This window comes from Trichechus manatus, unplaced genomic scaffold (genome assembly GCF_000243295.1).
Source record: "Trichechus manatus latirostris isolate Lorelei unplaced genomic scaffold, TriManLat1.0 scaffold00098, whole genome shotgun sequence".
NCBI classification, from domain to species: Eukaryota; Metazoa; Chordata; class Mammalia; order Sirenia; family Trichechidae; genus Trichechus; species Trichechus manatus.
This window is the reverse complement of record NW_004444034.1, coordinates 1,038,895-1,065,087: the sequence shown is the minus strand read 5'-3', so window position 1 is coordinate 1,065,087 and position 26,193 is coordinate 1,038,895. Positions and strand designations below refer to the sequence as shown.

General features: G+C 41.4%; 1 protein-coding gene across 15 annotated transcripts in view; it reads left to right on the top strand.

Annotated features, from left to right (window-relative positions):
- Positions 1-26,193, top strand: part of NCOA7 (nuclear receptor coactivator 7) — a 203,078-nt gene that overhangs the window by 168,887 nt on the left and 7,998 nt on the right. For 14 of the 15 annotated variants that reach the window (XM_023737166.1, XM_023737163.1, XM_023737164.1 and 11 more), the window contains 2 exons: positions 11,975-12,122; positions 25,114-25,239. In XM_023737166.1, coding sequence (XP_023592934.1) covers positions 11,975-12,122; positions 25,114-25,239 — 274 coding nt within the window. Of the gene's footprint in view, positions 1-11,974; positions 12,123-23,008; positions 23,726-25,113; positions 25,240-26,193 lie in introns of those variants that run through there. The other variant, XM_004382721.3, reaches the window with a different exon arrangement.

Here is a 26,193-nt window from a genome sequence, read left to right as displayed (position 1 = left end):
TAGTTACCCAGCCCCACCAGCTCCTTCATTCCCATCTCCTGCCATTCCATTAAGCAAAAGTCTCACTCTTTCATTCTTCCTGTCAGGAATTCCTCCCCTGCCTGATTAGTTCCTATTCAAAATATATACCCCAACTCAGATGCCCACTTACTTCTATCACTGTGCTGTTTGTGCTGTTAGGATTGTTTGTTTACTCCCCTCTACCTGAGAGCTCTAGGGCAGGGCCTGGGTCTTCTGCATCTCAGCAGCCCTGACCCCATTACAGAATCCTCTTTTGGAAGTCACCAAGGACCTGATTGCTTTGCCCTCCCTTCTCTCTGCCATGTCCTGTCTGACTTCGATACAGCATCATCCTGCTCTTAAAATGCCATGTCTTTGCCTGTGTCCCTTCCAGTAGAATGCTGTTTCCTCTTCCTTGTGTAACTGTCTTGTGTGCTCCTCCCTCCCTCAACTGTCAACTTACCCATGGTCCCTGGGGAGCCTTCTCTGACCCCAACCTTAAATGCTTCTCCGATGGGATTACCTTTGTCATTTCTTTTATTATATATATATATGTAACAGCATTAGCACTGAGGCCTGAATGCTATGTTGGAGCAAAGATTCATAGTGCATATGGCTGGAATAAAGAGTTCATTTGGGGGAGTGGCAAGAAACAAAGCTCCCAGGCAGCCCCAAGGCATTTGACCAAAAAACCAAACCTGTGACCCTATAGGACAGAGTAGAACTGCCCCATTGGGTTCCCAAGGAGAGGCTAGTGGATTCATACTGATGAATGGTTAGCAGCTGTAGCTCTTAACCACTGCACCACCAGGGCTCCTTTATCCTAAAACGTCTGAGGAGACATTGGAAGGATTTTAAGCCAGCTTGGTGAAGTGATCCAATTTGTATTTTATTCTACCTCTCTGCCATTTCTTCTTGGGCTTCTTCCAGGACCCCTTATACTGCTTTCTCCTTAAATATTATTTCTCCTTAAATATTAGCATTTCCCAGGACTCGCTTGAGTCAGTTCTCTGCTCACGTGTTACCTCACCCATTGCTTCATGATCAGCTAGCAGGCCAGTGTAGAGCGATTACTGGTAACTGTGTTGTCTGAGCCAGATGCCTGGCTAGTGCCCTGAAGTGGCCGAGCCCCAGAGAAGCTCAGTTACTCATGGGAGACCATACATAAGTCATCAGCAGTGTCAGGTGTTCAGAGGTCAGGACAAATGATGACTGAGGCACTGTTGGTTTGACAGTTGGTGACTTGAGAAATCAGCTTCAGTGACATGGTACGGGAGGGAACAAGATTTAAAAACTCTTCCTCCTTCTGAAAGCATCTGAGGCAGATTTAATAAAGCACGTATACTGAAAGATTAATAAAATCAGAAAGGAAGAATTTAGGAATGAAAAGGAGTTGGAAAATATACTAACCCCAAGTATTAACAATATACTCTGAAGGGAAGGTGAGATTTGGGTAAAGAGCTTTTAGGCAGAAACAAAATCCACAAACTTTTTTTTTAAGGATGGGGAAATGGCGAGCAGGTTTATGGATCAAGATGAAGGGGATGGAAGGGCTGGGAGAGGTCGGGATGAAAGTAGTGAAAGACACCAAGAAATGAGACTATCAAAAGTACAGAGAGGAGGGTTAAAATGAGTAGAAGACGAGTTATTTCTCCTGAAGAGAAAGATCGCTAAGAGGGATAGTGGAAAGGAGCGCATTATTAGAATAGTACAGCATCGAACTCTATTCCGAGAGGCGGTGGATATGACAGGGGATGAGGTCTGGAATAGCTCCCGTGTGGAGTGGTATAGGAAATGAGCTAGAGGGGAGTGTGGAGCCACACTGAGGGAGGGCTTTTTTCTAGCCAAGGTTAGGTGACTTTGATTTGTAGTAGATCCATTAAGAATGAATAAGCAAGCCCAGCAACATTTATCATTCTAGTAGAGGAGTTAGAAAGGTGATCAATTTTTTGTTTCTGTGGGAGGCTGCTTAGAAGAGCAGATGTAGTCGACGGTCAAAACTGCTGGCTTCTAGGGGATGCCAGTGAGCATGAAATGAAAAGGTTGGCCTGGAAGTGCCTGCCTGAAACCAGGAGGGACTAATTGGCTGGGGAAAGAGGAGGAGGAAGGGTCAAGGTGAGAGTAAAACTGGCTTAGTCGGGAGGAAGAAGTGGGCGAGGTGGAAGGCAGAGGGACAAGGAGGGGAATTTCAGAACTTGAGACCTGTTTCAGAGGGCAGGTTGAGTTCTGGAAACTAACCACTGGGAAAACCCAGTTACCCAAAAGAACCATTCCAGGAATAAGGTTAAATAATCTAAGGCCACCCTTATCTGGAAGAAAAAGAGATGAAGTCATATCCTCTTTCCCTTTCCCAATTAAACAGTAAAAATAACAAATGAAGGGTTGAGAATAGAACAGAAGTAGAGTCTTTCCATTTGGTCTCCAGTGGCCTTAGAACTTAAGCAAATTGACTCCAAATGAATTTTAATTTTCTCTGTTGTTGAGGAAAATGACGATGTGCCACTGCCCTGCATGCCTGAGAGAAAAGACATGGACAGTTCCTGTCAGGGTGCCCCATTGCAGAATGTACTTTTGAGGTTTCCTATTTAACCTCACCTGATGCTTCCCAAAGTTGGGGTGACCCTACTGGCTGTCAAGACAGAGCCCAGGACTGGAAAAAGGAGGGAGGCAATTCAGAGTAACTGCCCTGCCTGCTGCAGCCAGAAGAGAGCCATTCCCAGAAGCATGGCTGAAATGAGGTGGCTAGCCTCACCAGGCTCCCCAGGCACAGAGCACAGTGCTGGCTGGCTGAGTCCCGGGGCCTGAAGAGCAGTGCAGTGTGCCTGTGGGTGGAAGGTGCAGCAGCAGGAATGGGGAGGGAGCAGGATGTGCCATAAGGGCCACCGAGGATATCCCACTAATATTACTTTAGCTTCATTAATAAAATCCAAAACCAAGGGAGTATTGATACATCCTATGAGAGTTCTGACTACAGACAGGTACAAGAATGTACCTGAACCCCTTGATGTTCAACATGCAGCTTGGACTGGTTAAAACATTTCTAGGGCTCGGGTGGTTGAACACATTATTCATTCTTAGGAATCTGAGTCTCAGTTTCCTCACCCTTAAATTGGTCTTAGTAATACCTGCCTTGTTGAGTTATTATACAGTGCAAGGTTCTTGAAGGCAGGGAATCACATCTTTTCTTTTTAGGTAGCTGGTATGTTCTATCTCACCAGCATGGGTTAAAACATAAGATTGCTTCTCTTTTTAATATTAAAACTTTCATTACTCTGAGCCTTGATTCTGTGATATTTACAGAATACCTTTTTTCCCCCCTCTCCAGAGACCTTCCTTCTATGGTAAATTGAAGAACCCCACTGCTTACTCCTTTTAAAAGGCTGGCCCTGGCTGCTCTTGACTGCTCTAGAATAGGTCACTCTGGCCACCACCAAACCCAGAAGCCTGGTTCACCATCACTGAAAACCCAGCAGTGTTAAGAGGCTTGAGATAAGCCCCCTGACCTGGCCACCCCCCGGCCTGCAGGTGTAGATCCCTGCCCAGGCCAAAGGGTTCAAGAGAGAATGGCACATGTAGGCAAGAATGCTTTATGTCAAAACTGACCTTGCAAAACCCCGTCCCCTTTTTACAGCACCTCAGGAACTCACACATATACATACGATATAAGCAACCATTTCCTTCCATCCCACGCCCAAAGTGGCAGGGGCTTGGTCTAAGTTTCAGCCTCAGCAGCATACCGTGCGCAAGTTAGCTTGCTCCTAAAGCAATCATGGCATTGATGTAGACCCAGTTCATCGGTTTAAACTGTAATCTCCTCCCTCCCCCTTGGAGGGTTTCCCTTCAGGAAAGGTGAGGTGGAGAGAGAGTTGGTATCTTTTCCTGTGGACCTTTCTCTGTTAGGACCCCCTCAATTCATCAGAGATGGCCAAATAATCTCGAATTTCAAAAGAGAAGTTATTAGGTACTAGATTGCTCCTTCCCAGGAAGTCCTTTGGACTTTATGCAAATCTTCCCTCTCTCCCACCATCCACTCCACTGCCTTCCCAAGGGGTTGTAGGAATGAGTTGCTGTCATCAAGCAGGAAATGTCCAATTATATTCTCCCACCCAGAATAAGTCCCACTTACTTTGGACTTACTTCACAATTAAAAAGGACTGCTCAAATGGTCTCCCCAAACAATGTAATGTCTTCATCATCAGAAATAAAAGTGACGGGCAATTGTTTGGTAGGTTCTTTCACTGAAAACGTTATTGGATTTTATTGTTTTGTTGAGTAAATTATTTTCACAATTTACATCTTCTTGTAATGTCTAAGGAGAAGTGAAATCTTAACTCCAAATCCAGGCCTCATTCCTCACTCCCTTTTAGTCTCACAGGATATATAACAGCATATAACAGTTTCTCAGAATGCTTTCTTCACTCAGTGTTTATGCTTTTATGAACACCTTCCTGTGCGGTAGAGAAGACAGAGCCCAAGGCCTGGTAAAAGAGGGAGGGCTGCTGCCCTGCCTGCTGTAGCCAGAGGAATACCAGTGATAGGACACATCAAGAGGACAAAGGAACAGTCCTTCATGAAATTGGGTCTAAAAAGTGATTAAAAATGTATCTTGTGTAGTAACTAGGAAATTAACTGGGAATGGTTCAGAATTTCATGTGGGGTAAGGGGAGGACTTTGTCCTCCCAAGTAGTGTGGACGAAAGAACCGTGATTCCTACCTTGGAGATTTAGTCCTTGCTGTGACACTGATTGTTGACTTCAGAGCCCCTTTACCTTATCTCTGAAGAGAGTTGGTTGTAGTAAATGACATTCAATTTCCCTGCCAGCTCTAGAATTCCAGAAGGTGAGCTCCATGAGGGCAAGGTGACTGGCGTATAATGAGCGTTCAGCAAGTATTTGTTGAAGGAAGCAATGCCCTTCAGCCAGAGACCCCCAGGAATACACCTACGGTTCAACAAGTTGAGTTTATTTACTCATTGCAGTGAGAGAGAACATACAGCAGGCAGAACCACGGGCCATGTCAGTAAGAGACTGTTAGAAAAGAGTTACAGGATTTAGGTGTGTGAAAGGTGATTTTGGGGGGGATATAAGGAAGCAAGGATTTGCTCTGGATTGGATGCTGTAGGAAACGGGTAATTCTATGATTGTGTATCTTAATAAATCTTATCTAAAAGGAGGATAGACTAGAGAGGCTAATGCTATAGTTGGCAAAGAGCACATTCTCTCATATTAGCCATGTTAGGATGATATTTGGTCATTTTTGTTGTTAGACAATGTTCATGTTTTTCCTGTATTTAAATGTGATTATATAATGGGTTTGTTGTTGTTGTTGTCATTCATCATGGGCACAGAGAGGCCTTGTCTGATGTCGATGTTCTCTGAAATTGTTTATGTTCAGCAGGAGAACACTAGGGCCTAGCTGTGAGTGCCAGGCCAGCTCCTAGCAACACTGAAGCCTGGCCAATAGTACTAGGCTAGCTCCCAGTATCAAGGCTGTCTTTCTCTTACAAGTCAACTATCCAACAAGTAATTAGGAACCCATTTGTGCCCATAAAATTTATCCAGTGTGGATATAAACATGTAATAAATGTCTCCTTTACCAAAAGTTAGAATGAAGCATATTTGGTTTCAGCTGTACTCCAAAATAAATTTAAGATGGACTAAATTTTTAAGTGTTAAAAAAACTAGAAGAGAGGCCGAGCCAACGTGGCACTATAGACAGAAGCACCATGCCATCCCTCTGTAGCAAAGACCCAAAAACTAAGTAAATCAGATACAGACGTCAGTCCTGGAACCCTAAGCATCAAAAGAAAGAATAAAGAACTCGATCGAGCACCGAATGGAATAAAAAACGGACAGAGAACGAGGAGAGCTATGGAGTGGAGGTGTCATACCAGCTAATGTGGCCAGATTCACCATCTTGAGCTACAGCCACCAAAGAACTCAGACAGGGAGTACGGGAAGGCAGCTTCACAGAGCTCCCAACAGGGGACAGAGCACCCTGTCCCACCCCATACCCTTCTTCCCTGTACGAGGCCTCCGCTGCTTGCCAGCAGGCCACAGTTGCTCACTGCCACCAGTGGCTGCCCCATCCCCACCAGCTGGCCCCTTCAGCACCGTTTTTTTGTTTGTTTGTTTTTTGATTACTTTTTTTTTCTGCTTTTCTCTCTCTTCTTTCCTTCCTTTCTTTTCTTTCTCCTGCTTAGCTAGCCCCATGTGCCATCCACTCCCTTTCTTGACAGGCTGTGATGTGATTTTTTGGTTTTTCTTTTGTTTGTTTTTTGATATATATATATATAGATAGATAGATAGATAGATACATAGCCTTTTTTGTTGCTTCTCTCTTTCTCTCTCTCCCTTCCTTCCTTTCCTTTCTCCTGCCCAGCTAGCCCCATGTGCAATCTCCTCCCCTTCTTGATGGGTTGTAATATTTTTGGTTTTGTTTGCTTTGTTCTTTTTTGTTTGTTTGATTTTTGATATTGTTTTTTGGGCTTTTTGTTGTTGCTTTTCTCTCTCTCTTTCTCTCTCTCTCTCTCTCTCTTCCATCCTTTCTCCCATCCACCCAGCCCTGTGCACCACTCCCAACTTCTTAATGGGCTGTATTGTACCACTTCGGTGGAGAGCCTCTGGCACATGGCCTCCCTGGGTCTGCGTCACCCCATAAGCCAGCTCCTCAGTGCCATAGTTTTTATTTTTCTTTGTTTCTCCTCCTTTTCCTTCTCTATCCCACCTAGACCCTGCACTGCTTCCACCCCTTCCTGAAGGATTGTGCCATGCCACCCAGCAAGAGAGACATCAGCTTGCCGCCACTCCAATTCTACATTGCCCTCAACGGCTGGCGCCCCCACCACCATATTTTTTGTTGTTGTTGTTGCTTATATTATTTTTATTTATTTTTATTTTTTGTTTGATTGTTGGTTTCTTCTCTCTTTTCCCTCTTTCCTTTCTCCCACCTGCCTAGCCCCATGCGCCACCAACGCCACTTCTCAACAGGCCAAGCCACACTGCTCAGCTAAAGAGTCCCTGGCACATGGCCTCACTGGGTCTGCTCCACCCCCACCAGCCGAATCCTGCTGCACCGCCATTTTATTTACTTTTTTTTTTTTCACTTCATTTTTTGCCTTTTTTTTCCCTTTGTTTTTCTCTCATTTCTCTTCTTTTACCCACCTGCTTGGCTCTGCACATCACATCCTCTCCTTTCCCTCCTGCCTATCTGCACTGTGCCTTGAGTGCCATGCCCCTGAGTGGTACTGACGTGGTCCCCCAGACTCTGCCCTGCACTGCCCCCAGCCCCGCCCCGTTGCCCCCAATCCCTCCACCGGACCCGCCCTGCTGCACCATAGCGGAGTGACTGGCCCTGCCCACCTGGACAAGGTGGTGAGAAATACCGTGCCCATAGGCAAGCAAGCAACAAAACCACCTAGCCCACCTTCCCAGACATAACCAAATAAAGTAAAAAAGTAGGACGAAACAATCAGATCTACAATCAGTAAGTGAAGAAAATAATTTCTGAATGTCCCAGAGACAGCAGACAATATCAAAACATATTAAAAAACAGGAGAGGATGGCTCCAGAAAGCAACCAAAATAAAACACCAGATGACGTTCTGCTAGAAGAAAAGGCATTGGAACTACCTGAGAGGGAATTCAGAACTCTCATATTCAGGGTTCTCCAACAGATGAAGGAAAATGCAGGCAAAAATAAGAAAAAAATAGACAAAATCATGGAAAAGACAGACAAAACAATGGAAGAAGTCAGGATAATAATACAGGAACAAAACATCAAAATAAACAACTAGAAATCATACAAAAACAGCAATTAGAAATCCAAAAGATAAACAACAATATTTCAGGAATAGACAGTGCAGTAGAAGGTTTCAGGAGCAAATTTGAAGTAATGGAAAACAAGATCAGTGAAATTCAAGACAAATCCTTGGATACCACTTTGCTTTAAGAAAAATCAGAGAAAAGACTGAAGAAAAATGAAGAAACCCTGAGAATGATGTGGGATACAATCAAAAGCAAAAATTTGCACATGATCAGAGTTCTGGAATAGGAGGAGAAAACGGAAAACACAAAGGATCATTGAAGAATTGCTGCCAGAAAGCTTCCCTAATATCATGAAAGATGAAAATCTAAGAAGCTCAGTGGACCCCATATAGGATAGACCCCAAAAGAAAAACACCGAGACATATAATCACACTCGCTAAAACCAAAGACAAAGAAAGAATCTCGAGAGCAGCTCAAGAAAAACCAAAAGTCACATACAAAGGAGAAACAGTAAGACTAAGCTCTGATTACTTGGCAGAAACCATGCAGGCAAGAAGGCAATGGGCTGACACATAAAATCTTGAAAGAAAAAAACTGCCAAACAAGAACACTATATCCTGCAAAACTCTCACTCAAATATGATGGTGAAATTAGGACATTTCCAGATAAATAGAAATTAAGAAATACATAAAAACCAAACCAAACTTACAGGAATTATTAAAGGGAGTCCTTCAGTTAGAGAACCAGTAACATCAGACAACAACCTGAATCTAGCACATAACACAGCATCAGCCAGATACCAGCCTAGATAGTGAACTCTGAAGGATAAAACAAAACTAAAATATTTACAGCAAGGAACCAGAGAGGTTAATCTGTAAATGACAACAATGTCAGAACAATAAAAGAGGGAATAAACAGTGTAGGTATAGAACTTTCAAACGGAGAGGAAGTCAAGGTGTTATCAAGTAATAAAAGACTGGTTTAAACTTAGGAAGATAGAGGTAAATTTCAAGGTAACCACAAAGAAAGTTAACAAACCTACTCATCAAAATAAAGGAGAAAAACATAAAGTCTCAGTAAACACAATATCTACAAAAACAAAAGAAATGAAAAAAAATACACACAAAAAAGTAATTCAGCACAGAAGAGTAAAAGGAACAAAGAAAACGTCAGCACCACAAAAAAAAGCACTACAAAGTGACAGCGATAAACTCACACCTATCAGTAATCACATTGAACATAAATGACTTAAATGCACCCATAAAGAGACAGAGAGTGACAGAATGGATAAACAGGACCCATCGATATGCTGTCTACAAGAGATACACACCTTAGAAACAAAGACATAAATTTATTAAAAATCAAAGGATGGAAGAAAATATATTAAGCAAACAGCTACCAAAAAAGAGCAGGAGTGCCAGTACTAAGATAAAATAGACTTTAAAACAAAATCCACCATAAAAGACAAAGAAGGACATTATATAATGTTGAAAGGGACAATTACCATGAAGACATAACCGTAATAAATATCTACGCACCCAATGACAGGGCTCCAAAATATATAAAACAAACTCTAACAGCACTGAAAAGAAAATTGATAGTTCCACAATAATAGTAGGAGACTTCAAAAAAACTAGAAGAGTTAGAATTGTATACATCAAACCTCACTGGAGTGGTGTTTTATTTCTTGTTTTCTAAATTAATCTATATTTTTAATAGAACATAGTAAAAATTGTTCTAAGGTCCAAAAGAATATACATATTACTAGTGGGAGGTCAAAAATAATATAACCCCTATAAAGAGCAACATAGTATTATACATCAAAAATATAAGTGAATTGATCCTTTCGCAGTGCAGTCCCACTTCTGGGAATTTATCCTATGTGTATTTCTGTACACGTGTAAAATAACTCCTGTCTGAAGTTATTTGCATAGCATTGTTCACAAAATCTTGGAAATGACCCAAGATGTTACATAAACTATGGTAAATCAATGCAGCAAAGTACTATGTGGTTGTAAAAGAAAGAGTGAGGAAGCTGTATATATATGGCCGTGAAAAGATATTCATGATAAATTGTTAAGTGAAAAAACCAAGATAGAGAATAGTACTATGTTTTGTTTAAGGAAAGGAAGACAAAAAGAATATTCATATATATTTGTGTCTACATAAAAAAACACTACAGATACACACAAGAAACTAAAAAAGTGGTCACCTGTAGGAGCCAGAGGTGGGCACAGAATAGGGTGGGCAGGGATATGGATAAGGAGAAGACTTCTCATGAAATGCTTTTTTTAAATATAATTTTTATGTTTGAACCATATGAATGTACTACCTACTCCAAAAATTAAAATAATTTAAAGAAAGATATGTGTAAAGTAAAGTAAGTCTCCCACTCAACTCCATTTCCCAGAAGTAACCATTTTAACCGGTTTCTTATGCAGCCTTTCAGAGTACTCTATGTATAATAATAGCATATATATATATTTTTTTTTAATAGAAGATAGTAGTGTATCATACTCACTGATCTGCACCTTGTGTGGGATGATAACTTTCCATGTTTTGAAGAGTAGGAGAAATCACAAAGGAACTATACCTTTAAAGTGTATGAAAATTGGTAATTTTGTCCTATGGGAGGAAAGTCACGATTAAGATAAAAAGGGAAACAACAGCATAGTAATACATTTGATAATGGTTAATGTTTACATTACATAAAGGCTCCCACAGACTGAAAAGAAAAACACTGACTCCACAGTCACAAAGAGTTAATTCACAAAAGAAGAGCCTCAACCAGGAAGAAAACATTGAAAAGGGTCCACCTGCTCACACTCAAAGAATGGCAGATTGAGTCAGGTAGAACTTACACGCATTAAACTCACTCATTCAAAGAAGAAAAAAGGATAAACAAGGTTGTGATGAAACTAAGATCCACAATGCAGGTGGCAGAGTGAATAGCCAACAACTTTCAGGAGCAGTTTGGCAGGATAAATCATCAGCTATGAATTCATGCCCTTTGGCCCGGTAATTCCTTTTCTGGGAACTATTCTTGAGAAAATAACTCAAATGATGGTGAAAGACTTACTGTAAAGCTTAGACATTGCAAAGTTAGTACAATCAAAGAAATGAAACAAGTTAAATACCTTGACAATGTAAGAATACAAGCTAATTATGGTTTATAATTTCATGAAAAAAAGCCGTTAAAAAATAACTACAAAGTCTAGCAATATATATGGTAAATGTACATTATATAATGTTACATATGAAAAACAACTATGTCTTAGCTCTGATTACAAGGATAAGAAAATTGTGTATATGTGTGGACAAGGACTAGTAGGAAGTGGAAACCTAAAAACAGTTTGATCCATTGAAGTATCAGAATTGTGGGTGACATTTTTGTTTGTTTTGTTTTGTTCTGTTAGTTTTGAAATTAGAAGGGACTTTAAGAGTCAGTTGATCCCACCCATCCCACTCCCCTACTACAGTGGTTACAGGTGTGGAATTTGAGGTTAGAGGGCTTGTGACTTGTGATAGTCTCATACGTGGGGGAGGGGGGTATAAATTAGGCATGGAACTGAGAGCTCACATCCTCTGCTCAGGAACTAGCCATCTCTCTGTTGATTAAGCCGTAAGAGATGCTTCAGCGCCTTTCTGTATTGAATACTTATAAGAGAACAGAGAAAACGGGTAGCAAACTACATTACTATGTCAATAAAATTAGGTCTCTTTCTAATATAAAATAATAGCTAGTATTATTCCTGACACTTTCTAGTTATCAAGATGTTTTATTAAAATTATAATAGTGCTTCAGTCTACATCGTCAGAGTATTTGTTTCCAGCGAAAGCCTCAATTCATTTTGTTTGTTTTCTGTGAATACAAGTGTCCAATAAAAGAAGACCCAGTGAGAAAAACATTTGGTGTAAATATTTCATTGTATTTTTCAGATTTACATCCCACCTCTTGATCTTTTTCTAAGATTGAAAGACAGTTTTGACAGTTCCTTATTGCCTGGGGACTCTTGGTTTCATTTCTTGACTCAGTTCCAGAGTTTGAAAGGCCACTGGTAGAGGTAGTCTTCACCGTGAGAAGTTTCCCAATTAGCAAAACAGATTAGGCAAGCAGGAAAGAGACAGTTTTATGTGCCCATGTCAGCACTAGTGCATGCCAGGAAAATGGATGTGATGATAACTCCCTTTTACTCTCATGTTTTTCAGGGTGGATCACTTGTACACGTTCTTTGTTCAATGGTCTCCTGACGTCTATGGGAAAGATGCCAAAGAGCAAGGCTTTGTGGTAGTGGAAAAGGAAGAACTTAATATGATTGACAACTTCTTCAGTGAGCCGACGACCAAGAGCTGGGAGGTGAACACTTGAGATGGGGGTAGACTGTAGCCGTCCTAACAATACAGTGTGCAATTGCAGTGTTCGCATGTTCAGATTCCAAGTTAATGGCTGTTAAGAAGTTAGATTTCCTGTGTAACTGTGAAGTTACAGAGGAAAATAACTTTACTCTTCGTTCGTAGCTAGTTACATGTGCCAGAACCACACATATACACAGTCTTTCTGACCATGCTGACTGATCCTCTTATATTGTCACTCATAGCCCAATGCCTTAGTTCAGAAGCCAGCAAGCATTTCTCTAAAAGGCCAGATAGTGTATATTTTTTGCTTTGCAGGCTATTCAAGCTCTGTTGCAACTTTTCAGCTCTGCCATTGTAGCACAAAAGCAACCATAGACAGTATGTAAATAATTGAGCATGGCTGTGTTTCATTTCATATAATTAGTACATGTTACAAAATATTATCTTTTTTTTTAGTTTTTTTCAACCATTTAAAAATGTGAAAATGATTTTTAGATCGTGTGCCATACAAAAGCGTATGGCAGGCTGGATTGGCCCACGGGCTGTAATTTGCCAGCCTCTGGTTTATACTGATCCCTTTCTCCAATCATGCAAGCATGTATCAAGAACCTCTTTTGGGCAGGGACCTGGAAATATGATTCTGAATATGCTTAAAAAGCTTACAAAGTTGGGAGGCTTGGGGATGAGACAAGAAGAAATACGTCTGCTCCTCCTTACCACTAAGCTTGTTCTTCCTCTCCATGGAGCTCTGTAGTGTCTCATTCCTCACACTCTTCTATTCTGCTCATCTCTTGCACCCCATATAGCATTTCTTCTTTCCCAGCTTGGACAGATGGGTAATGAATTCAGGATCACACTTACCAGAAAGTTCCTCGGCCCCAGTATGCAATCCTGGGTAAATCCACCCTCACACTTTCATCTGCTTCTAGGCTGCTAAACGTTGATGGAGAAAACCTCTTAGCCAGCGAGAATGAGCTGTTACGAGTATCTCACCTCTAGTGATCTCCCTTTTTGAACTCTTCCTAAGGAGCCTTGGTGGTGCAACAGTTACGTGCTTGGCTGCTAACTGAAAGATTGGTGGTTTGAACCCCCGTGTTTCCACAGAAGCAAAGATCTGGCGATCTGCTCCCGTAAAGATTACAGCCTAGGAAACCCTATTGGGCAGTTTTACTCTGTCACATTGGGTCACTTTGAGCTGAAAATCGACTCAGCGGCACCTAACAACAACAACACTCTTCTTAATCTCCCTAGCCTACTTCATACTCCTTGAATCCCAGAAGTTGGACATGTCTTCCTTTTACAAAGAAGAGGCAATTGGACAAGATTTTCCTTACTTTCCCTCTTCTGTACTTCCCTGGGTTACTTCTCAATCCAGTCCATCCTCCATACCTTAGCTAGAGGCATCTTCCGAAGAAGACATCATTCATTTATGTATTCATTCAGTGAATATTTGAGTACCTACAATGTGCCAAAAAATACTTGATTCTGTGCTAGATACTTTGGATACAGTGGTAAACAAGATAAAGTTAGTCCCTGTCCTCGTAATGTTACCTGTTATAGTACCCTTCATTTTTGACTCAAGGAAAGGTGTATATTTCCCCTCACTAAGGCTAATTCTTTTTTCATCAGTTATAACTGTCTTCTCCTATGTCATCACTCTTTCCTTCCTTCCTGGGTCCTTCTTCTTTATCAAGACATGATCAAGATAGAAGAAAGAAAAAAAAAAAAAAACTTCTCTTTACCCTTAATCTCTTTCAAGGTTCTTCCCTGTTATCCTCCTTTCTAGCCCTACCAAAGTTCTTGAAAAAGATTGGTTCACTGCCTTTTATTCCTTAACATCTTACAGTCAACTTGTTCTTTGATCACTACTGAAATCAGCCCCCCTGTGGTCACCATAGACTACTTAATCACCATTTCTATTATACGTGAACTCTCCTCTGCATTTGACACTGCTGACCTCACCCACACTCTTAAAATTTTTCCTCCTTGGCTTTTACAGCACCATTCTCCACCTTCACCCTGCTTTCTCTGACCGTTTCTTTTACTCCTTTCCTTTCTTTTGCCTTACCCCATAAATGTTTTCTTCCTCCAGGCTTCTATTCTCCTCTCTTCCATTACCCGTAGAGAACTTCGCATTATCTTCCATGTCTACCTGAGTGGTCACCATTCCCAGGTCTTTATCTCCTTTTCCAGTCCATGTGCCAAGTAGGCACATCCACCTGGTGGTCAGGGTACATCTCCAGGTCAACACTCGTTTCTTCAGGGGTCTGTTCTGCCCCATGTATTTTTCACTTAGGTTAAGATAGCCTCCCTATCACCCAAACTGGAGAGGTTTGAAACGTCAACTCTTTCTCCATCTTCAAATCTAAATAGCCCCCACATCTTTGCAGTTCTTTCTCAGGAATGTCTCTTAAATCTAGCCTCTGTAATCTTTTCCAATTGATCCTTCTTTACTTTGCTTTCACTTTTACCACATTTTGCTAATTGATTTTGCTACAGTCACCCTTCCCTATCCAATCCATCCTCCGTATCTTCTTTCTAAGTCTTCATTCATTTATTTATTCAATGAATATTTGAGTGCCTGTTACGTGCCAGATGCTATGTTAGGTACTCTGGATACAGTGGTAAACAAGATAAAGATAGTCCCTGCCCTCATGATGTTTACCATCAAGTCATATCATTCTCCTGTTTGGAAACTGCTGCTGGATTCCTTTTACCTGTAGGATGAAATTTGTCAGAATTGACACAATGGGAGTGGGTTTAACTTGATCTTAAAAGCCCTTCATAATTTTTATTGAGTACTTACCAAGCCCTCACCTTGCTAGGAACACAGTGAATGAGACAAGTATAATTTGGCATTGAATACAGATTCATTAAGGAGCCTTAGTAGCACAGTGGTTAAGCACTTGGCTGCTAACAGAAAGATCCGCAGTTCAAACCCACCAGCCACTCCACGGCAGAAAGATGCGGCAGTCTGCTTCTGTAAAGATTTGCAGCCTTGGAAACCCTGTGGGGCAGTTCTCTGTCTTATAAGGTTGCTATGAGTTGGAATCGACTTGATGGCAATGGGTACAGTTACATTATAATATAATGATATAATTGCCATTGTAGGTGAAGTGCCAAACACTGTAGGAGCATGTAGCTAGGCACCTAAGCTGACCAAGGGGCTCAGGGAAGGCTTCCAAGAAGAACTGATCTGAAGAAGTGGAAGTGTAGGTAGTTGGGGTGGGGCCAAGGCATGGAACATATTCTAGCCAGAGAGATAAGTTTGTGCAGAGGAATGACTCGGGGAGAAAAAGAGAGCATGGGGCATTTGATGAAGTAAAACAAGTTCAGTGTGACTGGAGCATAGAGTGAAAGGCCGAGGGAGTGGCAAGAAATGAAGCTGGAGCAAGCAAGGGCAGATCCTGAAGGATCTTCTGATCCATGTGTACAAGTTAGGCTATTTTCCTAAGGGGAGTAGGAAGTGTACACAGATATGCATTTTAGAGAGCTCTCTCTGGCTTATAAATGCTTAATGGATTGGAGTTGGACAATAATTGAGGCATGAAGACCTTTAGGAGGCTCTTGTAATCAAGATTGAGAGATAATGGTTACGGAAAGAGAGTGGCAATGAGGATAGAGAAAACTGGATGGCTTTGAAAGATAGAAGGTGGCATACACAGGAATTTTTGAGTAATTAGATGTGGATAGTAATGAAGAAGATGTTGAGGTTGATCTCCTGGGTTTCCAGAGTGGGAAATGGAGGGATATTGGTACCTATCCTTCATGAAGATAAGGAAGATTGCAAGAGGATTACATTTAGTAGAAAAGGCTCTGTGTTTTTGATTTTAATCTGAGTTTAAGAGGCCTATGGAATGTTCAGGAGACAATTAAATATGAATCTGAAACTTAGGGGAAAGATCTGAAGATGCACTTTTGGAAATTATTAGCGAAATTGAAGTTATGGGTGTAAAAGAGGTCATCCAGGGAGAATATGTAGAGTGGGAAGGGAACAGGGCTCAGAACAGAATCCTGAGGGATACCAGCATTAAAGGGCCAAACAAAGAAAGCAGAGGCTACAAAGATGCCTGAGAAGGAACATCCAGGGAAGGGAGAAGGAAACAAGGGAAATCATTCAGGGAAGAGGATGTTTTCAGAAGAGAATGATTGGTCAAAAATGACTACTGCTACAGAGAAGTCAAAAGATAAGAACTGAGATATGTCTTCTGGATTTAAAACCAAGAAGGTAGTTAGTGACTTTGACAAAAACAGTTTTTTTAAACTGGTAGGGTCAAAATTTAGATTCTAGTGGGTCAGAGAATTAGTAGGAGGTGAGAAAGTGTAGCTAGTAAAAATGGGTAAACAACTCAAATTTGGTTGTGGAGAAAAAAAACAAGATAATAGGAGAAGCTGGAAGAAGGGATAAGGTTGATGGAGGTTTTCCTTTGTGAGAGAAATTTTAACATTTTAGATGAGGTTAGAAGGAACAGTAGAGTGGAAGATGTGGAAGATAAAGGAATGAGGAAGGGAATGATCAGGAGAGCTAGTCCCTGATAACCTGCAGGGAATATTGGAACAGAGGAGGCCTTAGACAGGAAGTTGGACATTAGAAAAGGGGAATAACCAGTTGCCATGGAGTCAGCTCTGACTCATGGCGATCCCACGTGTATGTCAAAGTAGAACTGTGCTCCATAGGGCTTTCAATGGCTCGTTTTTTGGAAGTAGATTGCCAGGCCTTTCTTTCAAGGCATCTCTTTGTTGTTAGGTGTTGCCAAGTTGGTTCTGACTCATAGCGACCCCACGTACAACAGAACGAAACACTGTCCAGTCCTGCACCATCCTCACAATCATCGCTATGTTTGAGCTCATTGTTGCAGGCACTGTGTCAGTCCCTCTCCTTGAGGGTCTTCCTCTTTTTTGCTGACCCTTTTCTTTACCGAGCATGATGTCCTTCTCCAGGGACTGGTTCCTCCTGATAACACGTCCAAAGTACATGAGACAAAGTCTTGCCATCCTTGTTTCTGAGGAGCACTCTGGCTGTATTTCTTCCAAGACAGATTTGTTCGTTCTTCTGGCAGTCCATGGTATGTTCAGTATTCTTCGACAACACCACAATTCAAAGGCATCAGTTCTTCTTCAGTCTTCCTTATTCATTGTCCAGCTTTTGTATCCATATGAGGTGATTCAAAATACCATGGCTTGGGTCAGGCACACGTTGGTCCTCAAAGTGACATCTTTGCTTCTTAACACTTTAAAGAGGTCTTTTGCAACACATTTGCCGGATGCAATACGTCGTTTGATTTCTTGACTGCTGCTTCCATGGGCATTGATTGTGAAATCTTTGACAGCTTCAGTATTTTCTGTTTATCATGATGTTGCACCTCTGGATGTACTCAAACCTTTCGATTAGCAGCTGAGCACATTAGCAATTTGCATCACCCAGGGATTCCACGAAGGAGGATGTTGTTATTTGTGCCATCAAGTTGATTTTGACTCACAGTGACCCTATAGGACAGGGTAGAACTGCTTCATAGGGAAATTTTCCAAAGCTGTAATCTTTACAGAAGCACACTGCCACATCTTTCTCCTGCAGAGCTGCTGGTGGGTTCCAACTGCAGACCTTTCAGTTAGAAGCCGAGTGCTTAACCGTGGCACCACCAGGGCTTCTACCAAAACAGAGGAAGTGTGTTCAAGTTAAGCATAGATTCAGTGGTGGCAAATAAAGGTTATTTCTCATCTAATATCTTCTGTTTCCTCTGAAGCAGATGGAGGGGACATTTCTTAGAAATCAAGGAGTTAAAGGAGTATGGAAAAGGTATGAAATAGCAAGGAGACTAGGGAAAAAAGCTAAATAAGGAACTCTAGTAGGATGGCTTCCTGGTATTGAAGGCTCAGTTGAGGTCTGAGACCGTGCATTGATAGTGGCACCAGGCTGCAGTGTGGGGCCGTTTGCTCCAGCAGCACTCACAGCCTGCTTTTAGATTCATTGAGTGGGCAGTTGGATTCTTAGCCAGATTGGAATGACCTAGGGTAATGAAGCCTGCTCCTTAGATCTAACTCCTTCTGGAATGCCATGTCCATTCACATATGTATTGACACTCTCCATTCCTTTTCTCATTCACTCCCTCCAAGCCTGAATGTGTGTCACAGGCAGAGCTTTCTGTGACAAACTCCTCCTGCCCTGCAAGGTTCAGCTCGTTTGTCACTTTAGTGATGCTTTCGTGTACAGCCCATTGTCCATAGTTCTGGAGTATGTTGTCTAGCAGGTTACTTGTTTGCATGCTCGTCTCCCCAGAGAGCATGAGCTCTCCTTGTTTGAAACCATTGTTTAAAGATATTTAAGCCTATCAATCAGGCTTCCCCTCCCTTGGCTTGTTTATATCTTTTTTTTTTTTTTTTTTTTCATGTTTTTTCCTCTTGATTCTGGCCAGTCGTTCCAAGTCTACTTTGCTTGTTCTTTTTTTTTTTGATGCTCCCTTGGAGTTTGTCCTTGGCCCTCTTTCTCTTCTGGTTTGTTACCTCTTCCTTGGATGAGCTTATCAATTCTCATGATTTATGCTGCTAACTCCCACATCTGCCTCCACCACACACCTCTTTTTACAAGTTGCTACTCTACATCTCATAGATGCCCCACAGGCCTGCTGGAAGTCTTCATGAGACAGAGATGATTTGTCATTGGTCTTCTGGAAAAGGGACCCAGGAATATCAAGTTCTTTCCTCATAGGGTCATTCTTCCCCAAGAGGGCCCCATGAAATATGTACACAGAAGAAGCAAAACCAGAACGGTAGATTTTCTTACTGAGAGTGTGGCTTCTGGCCCCAATATGTAGTTCCAGGGAGAAGTTTCAGACCACATGAGGAACTTTATCTTTTGCTGACTAGGTCTGACTATCTTGAGCCAGAGCGGCTCTCTCAAGGCCTATTTTGCTTCTTTCCACTAACCCCAGACTTGAATCCCAGTTCTTGATAACTCCAGTGGGAAAAGAGGCCACACCTACCAGCCCCAGAGGAACAGGAGCTAGAGAAGCATGCAGAGAGAGAAAGAGATCTGCTTCAGGATCTACAGTAGAATAGAGTGGGCCTGGGCAGCCTTCCCCAGGCGTTCGCAGGTCCAGCCACTGAAGAGGATGTAAAAGAGGGCAAGTCCATCAGGCTGGTAGTCTCTACACTTGTGGTGGAAGAGGGAAAAAGGGGATGGAGAAGGAGGAAGAAATGGGTTAGCCTGTTGCAAACTCCTAGCATTCTTGCCAACACTAGGGACGTATGGAAAGAAAAGATAGCTGAAGAGAGTGGTGACTGGATCTATTCAGGCCACCTTATCATTGCTGTCTCACCATGTGGAAGAGAGAACAAAAGTCCTATGAGGAGAAAAATACTGGCCAAGCTTCCTCCTATGCAAGAGCAAGCTCTGCCCACTAGCATTACCTTAAAACCATCCACCATAACAGCGTTTCTCCTCGTCTGTGGGTGAGGAAGGGGATTCTTGTAGTCCTCTAGAATCTATCAGGCATTTCATCCTCAGCCTGTCAACGCAACTCATCATCTTTCCCCCAAATTGCTTCTCCTCCTGTATTCCCATCTTAGTTAGCGGTCCCCCAAGCCAGAAACCAGGTCATCATCCCAGATTCTTCTCCTTCGCTGACCATATCTAGTTAGTCACAGGTTCTTGTTGATTCTCTTAAGTGGTGCAGAGGCCTCTGTACACCTCCACCTTCACTGCCCTGGTCAGGCTCTCAGCACCTTCCGCGTGGACTCCCAAGAGCCTCCAAATTCCATTCCCACCCCCAACCACAGTCCATCCTCCCATGTTCAAGCTCTTTAAATAAACCTTACCTCCTCATTTTAATAATAGTAAAATAATACATACCTGTTTATTGCAGAAAATTTGGAAACCAAAAAAAGGTACAATGTAGAAAATTTTAAAATCACATCTAACTGCTTTTAGCACTTTTGTATATTTCCTCTCTTTTTTTCCCCTATTTTGTTTAGGGTGATTCCTTAGTTCTGGTGGAGGAGGGAGTCTTGTTTTTTATTTTTGCAAATATGGAGTCATGTTCTGTGTACAGTTTTGTAACTTGTTTTTCTTAGCTGACATTTTGTAAGAATTATATTATTAAACATTTTTAAAAGCCTCATATTTTAATGGTTGCATAATATTTTTAGCACTATTATGATTTATTTAAAAATTCCCTTTTAAGAATCATTATGTTGTTTCAAGTTTTACATTTGATCTGCACCTCTTATTGTTTCCTTAGAGTAGTTCCTGGAAATGGAATTACTTGGTATAAGGGTACTAGCTTTTCTAAGGCTCCTGATTTTTCATAAGGTTTCTACTGGTTGCCGTCGAGTCAATTCTGACTCATAGCGACCCTATAGGACAGAGTAGAACAGTCCCATAAAGGTTCCAAGGAGCACCTGGTGGGCTTGAACTGCCAGCCTTTTGGTTAGCAGCTGTAGCTCTTAACCACTGTGCCACCAGGGTTTCCGTAGGTGGCACAAGTGGTTTGCGCTAAACTGCTAACCTAAAGGTTGGTGATTCAAACCCACACAGCAGTACCACAGAAGAAAGGCCTAGCAATCTGCTTCCATTAAGATTAAAAACGTTGCCGTCGAGTTGATTTCAACTCATAGCGACCCTATAGGAAGAGTAGAATTGCCCCATAAGGTTTCCAAGGAGCAGCTGGTGGATTCAGACTGCCGACCTTTTGATTAGCAGCCAAGCTTTTAACCACTACGCCACCATGGCTCCTCCATTAAGATTACAATCAAGGATACCCCACGGAGCAGTTCTATTCTGTGACACATGGGGTCACCATGAGTCACAGTTGACTCGATAGCAAAAGGTTAGTTTTTAATTATGCAGTGCCAGCTTAGTTGCCAGCAATGTGTGAAGAATGGCCTTTTTCACTGTACTGCTGCCAGAAGAAAGTATTATTACCTTTTTTTTGCTAATTTGGAAGCTGAAATATTTACTAATTTGGAAGCTGAAAAATGATATATTTTCATTTTCATTTCTTTGATTACTATTGAGGATGCAAATACATATATATGTATATATATTTGTTCCCTGTGTTACCAAATCATTTCCTTTGTCCATTTTCCTTAAGGAGTCTTACTGTATTTTATGCAAATACTGATATGATTTTTGGCAACCGCACAACTCCCTCACGTATTACTTTCCTAGGTGTGCTATGAGCATTATATATGTGGACACATTATTTACATAGGCATGTTGTTTGCAAAAAATATGGTAATAGTTTTATCACTTGTTTGAACTCTTTATGTGTTAAGGATTCCTGTATTTTTGACAGATTTTTCTCAGCTTGCTCGTTTGTCTTAATATTGTTTATAGTTTTTTCTGTGTAAAACTTTTTTTCTAGTACTTTTTGTATGTTGTTGTTGTTAGGTGCCGTTGAGTCGGTTCCAACTCATAGCGACCCTATAGGACACAGTAGACCTGCCCCATAGGGTTTCCAAGGAGTGACTGGTGGATTTGATCTGCTGACCTGTTGGTTAGTAGCCAGGCTCTTAACCACTATACCACTAGGACTCCACTTTTTGTATAGGAGGCCCTATGGTACTAATTTAAACTCTTGACTCAATCTAAAGTTTATTCTGATGTATGATTTTTTTAAATAGCTAATTTTTCCAACTCTGTTTAATGATTTGTGATATTTCCCTTGTTGTGTTTAAAGGTCTTTTATATGTACTGGGATAAGTCTTTGGCATATAAATACACAAACATGATCACATACTCCCATGCTTAAAACCCTCAGTGGCTCCCCATTGTCTACAGCAGTCATTACCCACCTGGACAATTTATCAGAATCACTACCTGGGGAATGTTTATTTTATAATTGAATCTTAAAGTAGGTCTGGGGGAGGAATGTCGGAATCTGTATTTTGAAAAGCTCCCAGGTGATTTTGAAGAACAGCCAGGTTTTAGAAACACTAGCCTTTAAGGATCAATTGTAAGCCTATTCATGGCATCAAGGTTCTTCATTGTCTTAGGTCTTGCTCCCTCCCCAGCCTCATCCACCTCTCTCATCTCTACGTCCCTTGCTCTCCCTTCTCCAGGCATAGTGAACCTGGAAGCTCTTCCCTGAAACCAGCATGTTGTGTCATATCTCCGTGTTTCTGCTACGCCCTCCACCTGGCACCACCCCCGCCACACACACACTCCACCCTCCGCTCTCAGACTGAAGCACCACCACCTCTATGAATTAGCCACTCAGAATTCCCCAAAGGAGGTAGACCCAACGTCCTTTGAGCTTTTAGTTTTTTGCGTTTGTATCACATTTAGCATTTAGCATTTGTATCACAAGGAATGACATTCATCATTTGTTTATAAATGCCTCTTTCTACTCTCTCCCCTCAGCCCCACACCAACACCACCACCACTGAGGGCTGCGGGTTGCTTTGGGTCCCCCATGCCTGGCACAACACCTGACACTCAGCAGCTTAGGAAGCACTGGATAAATGTTAGCTGCCATGAAGTGCCAGGTCCTGAAGAAAAAGTACTGTCTCGCTGGCACAAAATCCGGGTGGTTCTGTCCCAGGTCATGTGCAGGCTCTTGCACTGAGAGTGAACTCTGGCAGGCCTGGACTGGTCACTAAGGGTCTGCCAGAGTTCGCTTTATAATTGAGCCCCAGGATGAGCCATGCAGCCACACTCTAAACCCTGCAGCAGTCCGCAAGATCAGATAGTCATTTCACATCCGGAAAAGACATAGAGAAGTCATTGAAAATTGATCCAATGGGGATCTACATTTCTTTCCAATCCCCTGACATCCAGTCTGGGGAGTAGAGGAGGACTCACCAGGTTCGTCAGTTATTAAGACTAATTTTCTAAAATGTAGAAAGGTGATCATTACTTTGCCTGCTATTTTATAAAGCTGCCTTCCAACTAAAGTGGCATCTTCCTCTCTCACAGAAACCAGACGTTCTCCCATTCTTTTAATTCTTCATATCAAACAAAATGACTTGGTACTGAAGTGAAATGCTGTTGTTCTAACTGTAATGAACCTACACGTTTAAAGGTTCCTTTTCACTTCTACAATTTTGACCTTTTCTGCTTTTCATTCTTCCTTTGAGAATCAAACTTCAGGGAATATGCATAACGTTTATTCTCAGAGAAGGTGATGAAAAAAAACTCTGAAAAGCAGAGCTAAAAAGGTAGGTGAGCCTCAGGACCGTTAAGAAAAGTATAAGAAGAAAAAGGAAAAAAAAAAATCAAAGAAAAACAATAGGGTTTTGTTTTTCTTAGGCTGTTAGGAAACCACCATTTCAAAGGTGAAAGTTATTTTACAGTCTCACAGCTATGCCTGACAGGAAGTGTGTGTTTGCTCTAAGTCCTAATTTGGATGTGTTCCTGTAGAAATGTTAAACCCTCTCCTAAGGGAAATAGAAACTCAAATCACGCAGGAAACTAGATAAAGCAAGAACAGTTGTAGCTCTGTGTGGCCACAAGTATATGTGGTGTGGATGCAGATACAGAGGAAGCCTGTTCCTCATTAGAGAGCACGCAGACAGTCCACACTGGTCACAATGAGAGTTCGAAGACTGCCTGTGGACATTCAGATTTTCTATTGTGCCAGACCTGACCAAGAGCCTTTTGTGAAGGTATGTGGAATTAAGTCCCTGAGAGATGATGAGGGGCTGGTGAATCCTCAGTTATCTTCCATTCAGTAGGTCTTGAAATGCCTTCTAATTAGAAAGGATTGTGCTGACACTTCAGCTGGAGCAGATCTTTTATTCCTTTTGGAGATGTGTATGGTTGAGGGGTCTGCTCAACAGCAGTTAACAGCAACAACAGTTTGGTGTGGTTTGCCCTTTCCCTTTGGAGTCAGAAATCCTATTTAATTTTTTTTTCTTTTTTATTTCATAGCCTCATTTTATTGTACCTGTGGTAAATGCTGAGTTCACCAAAAGTATAGTGCTTTACTTAATACATTTAAAGTGCTCGATTTGTGATTCTTTGACAGTGTTTTCTTTAGGTAAATACTCCTTGAGGCGATAGTAAGATTTATAAGCTGATTTCCTTACCTGTAAGTTTGGCTCAGACTATGGCATGTACTTTATATCTGTTGCTGTGCATTTTAGAACTTGAATAGTGCATTATCGGACAGCTTTCACTAGATGTAACTTAAATGTTACATTAATTGCATTAATACGGGTACCAAGGAATTTCGGTGAATTAGTTGCCTAATATATCCCTCAATTTCAGAATAACTTAGTGATTTATACAGACTTTAGGAGGGACGAAAGATGAATTTTAAGGTGAAATGGACTTTGGTAATTCATAAGCATAGCTGCAAAATAATAAATGTGTACATCATAATATTTCTCAGCCTAGAAGGAAAGAATACTTTGATCATTTCTGAACTGTACATAAAAAATCATAACTTAGTTGGAATTTAGATTAGACCTTCGTGCCTCTTTGTTGTGTTGTTCCTGGTAGTGTTGTTACCATTCGTTGTTTCTGTCGGTGTTGGTTGCTACGTCACAGCTTTGAGAGAAAACATTAGAACTTTGACTAAGAAACTATCTTTATCCTCCTCAACTGTCTGTTTCTAGAAGACTTACTGAATGAGCTCCGATTAGTACCTTAACAATTCAAACTTAGATGCAGGCTAAAGGAGAATAATTTAGAGCATTTCAGAGATGAGCTGGAATCGACCTGATGGCACATAACACCACCATGCTGGTTGTAGAATTATACATAATTCTCACTCAGTGACTGAGCAAATGGCAATGATACTAAAATAAAAAAACTTGTGACTTTAATTTGTATATATTAAATATTAAATGCCTCGGCTGTACTGTTTTAAATTCTGCATTTGTTCTGAAATTGAAAAATTAGCTTTTTCCCCAAAGTGCCATTTCAATTTATGTCCTGTGGAACCAGTGCACCACATTTTACAGGCAGTTGTGTACCTGAGGTAGTTTGTAGCAGTCTGAGGAGAAACTAATACATCATTTGTCTTGGTTGGTTGGTTGCTGCATTTCAGATCATCACTGTTGAGGAGGCAAAGCGCAGGAAGAGCACGTGCAGCTACTATGATGACGAGGAGGAGGAGGTGCTGCCGATCCTGCAGCCCCACAGTGCTCTCCTGGAGAACATGCACATAGAGCAGGTGGGCTTCCTCTGGGTCCTCTGGAAGGGGTCTTCTAGGCTTTACAAAGTTACTTTCCATCCCTGACGGCATTTGCTCTTCTCCCTCTGGGTAAAGAATGAACCAGGTTAGAAAGGAGTAATGCCCATGGCTCAACCAACGCTGGTGTCCCCTTCTCTGCTTCTTGGAGATCACAGCAGCATTCCCCGCTGCCTTCTCAGGAGTGTAAGGAGTTGGTCAGAGATGGACATCCGTCTCCCAACAAACCCAGAGGAAAGGCCATTTCTTGTCGTATAAATTTTTTTAAAGTGTCCTAGCATAGCCTTGGAGTCTCCAGCTGGTACAAACGATTAACATGCTCGGTGGGTAACCAAAAGGTTGGAGGTTCAAGTCTGCCCAGAGGTACCTTGGAAGAAAGGCCTAGAGACCTACTTCCAAAAAATCAACCATTGAAAACCCTATGGAGCACAGCTCTATTCTGACACACTGTATTCTGACACACATGGGGTCACCATGAGTTGGAATCGACTCAGCAACAACTGGTTTATCCTAGTTCTAATGTGCTTGGAAATGCTCCGAATTTATCCTAGTGATTATTGCAACATTCCGATGACTTGATTGTATAGGACTCGATAAACATAATATAGCAAATGCACTTTACTTACTTTATGAAAAATATCTGCCACTATGAAGATTTTCCCTTTTTCTGCAATTTTTTTGTGTATTTTATATTTTCTGCAAGTCTCTGTTACTCTAATTTTATGAATTTATGAAATATTATAATGTGCTTGTATTTAAACCTTAGTTAGGAATCTGTTATATTTTCCTCACTAAATCAGCTTAGAAACAATGAATTTTAGAGACCGTAAAGGATCATCGTAGTCCCTGTGTAATGCAAACGATTAACGTGTTCAGCTGCTAACCTAAAAGTTAGAGGTTCTGCTGTGTATATTCTCAACAATAACAAAATAAATA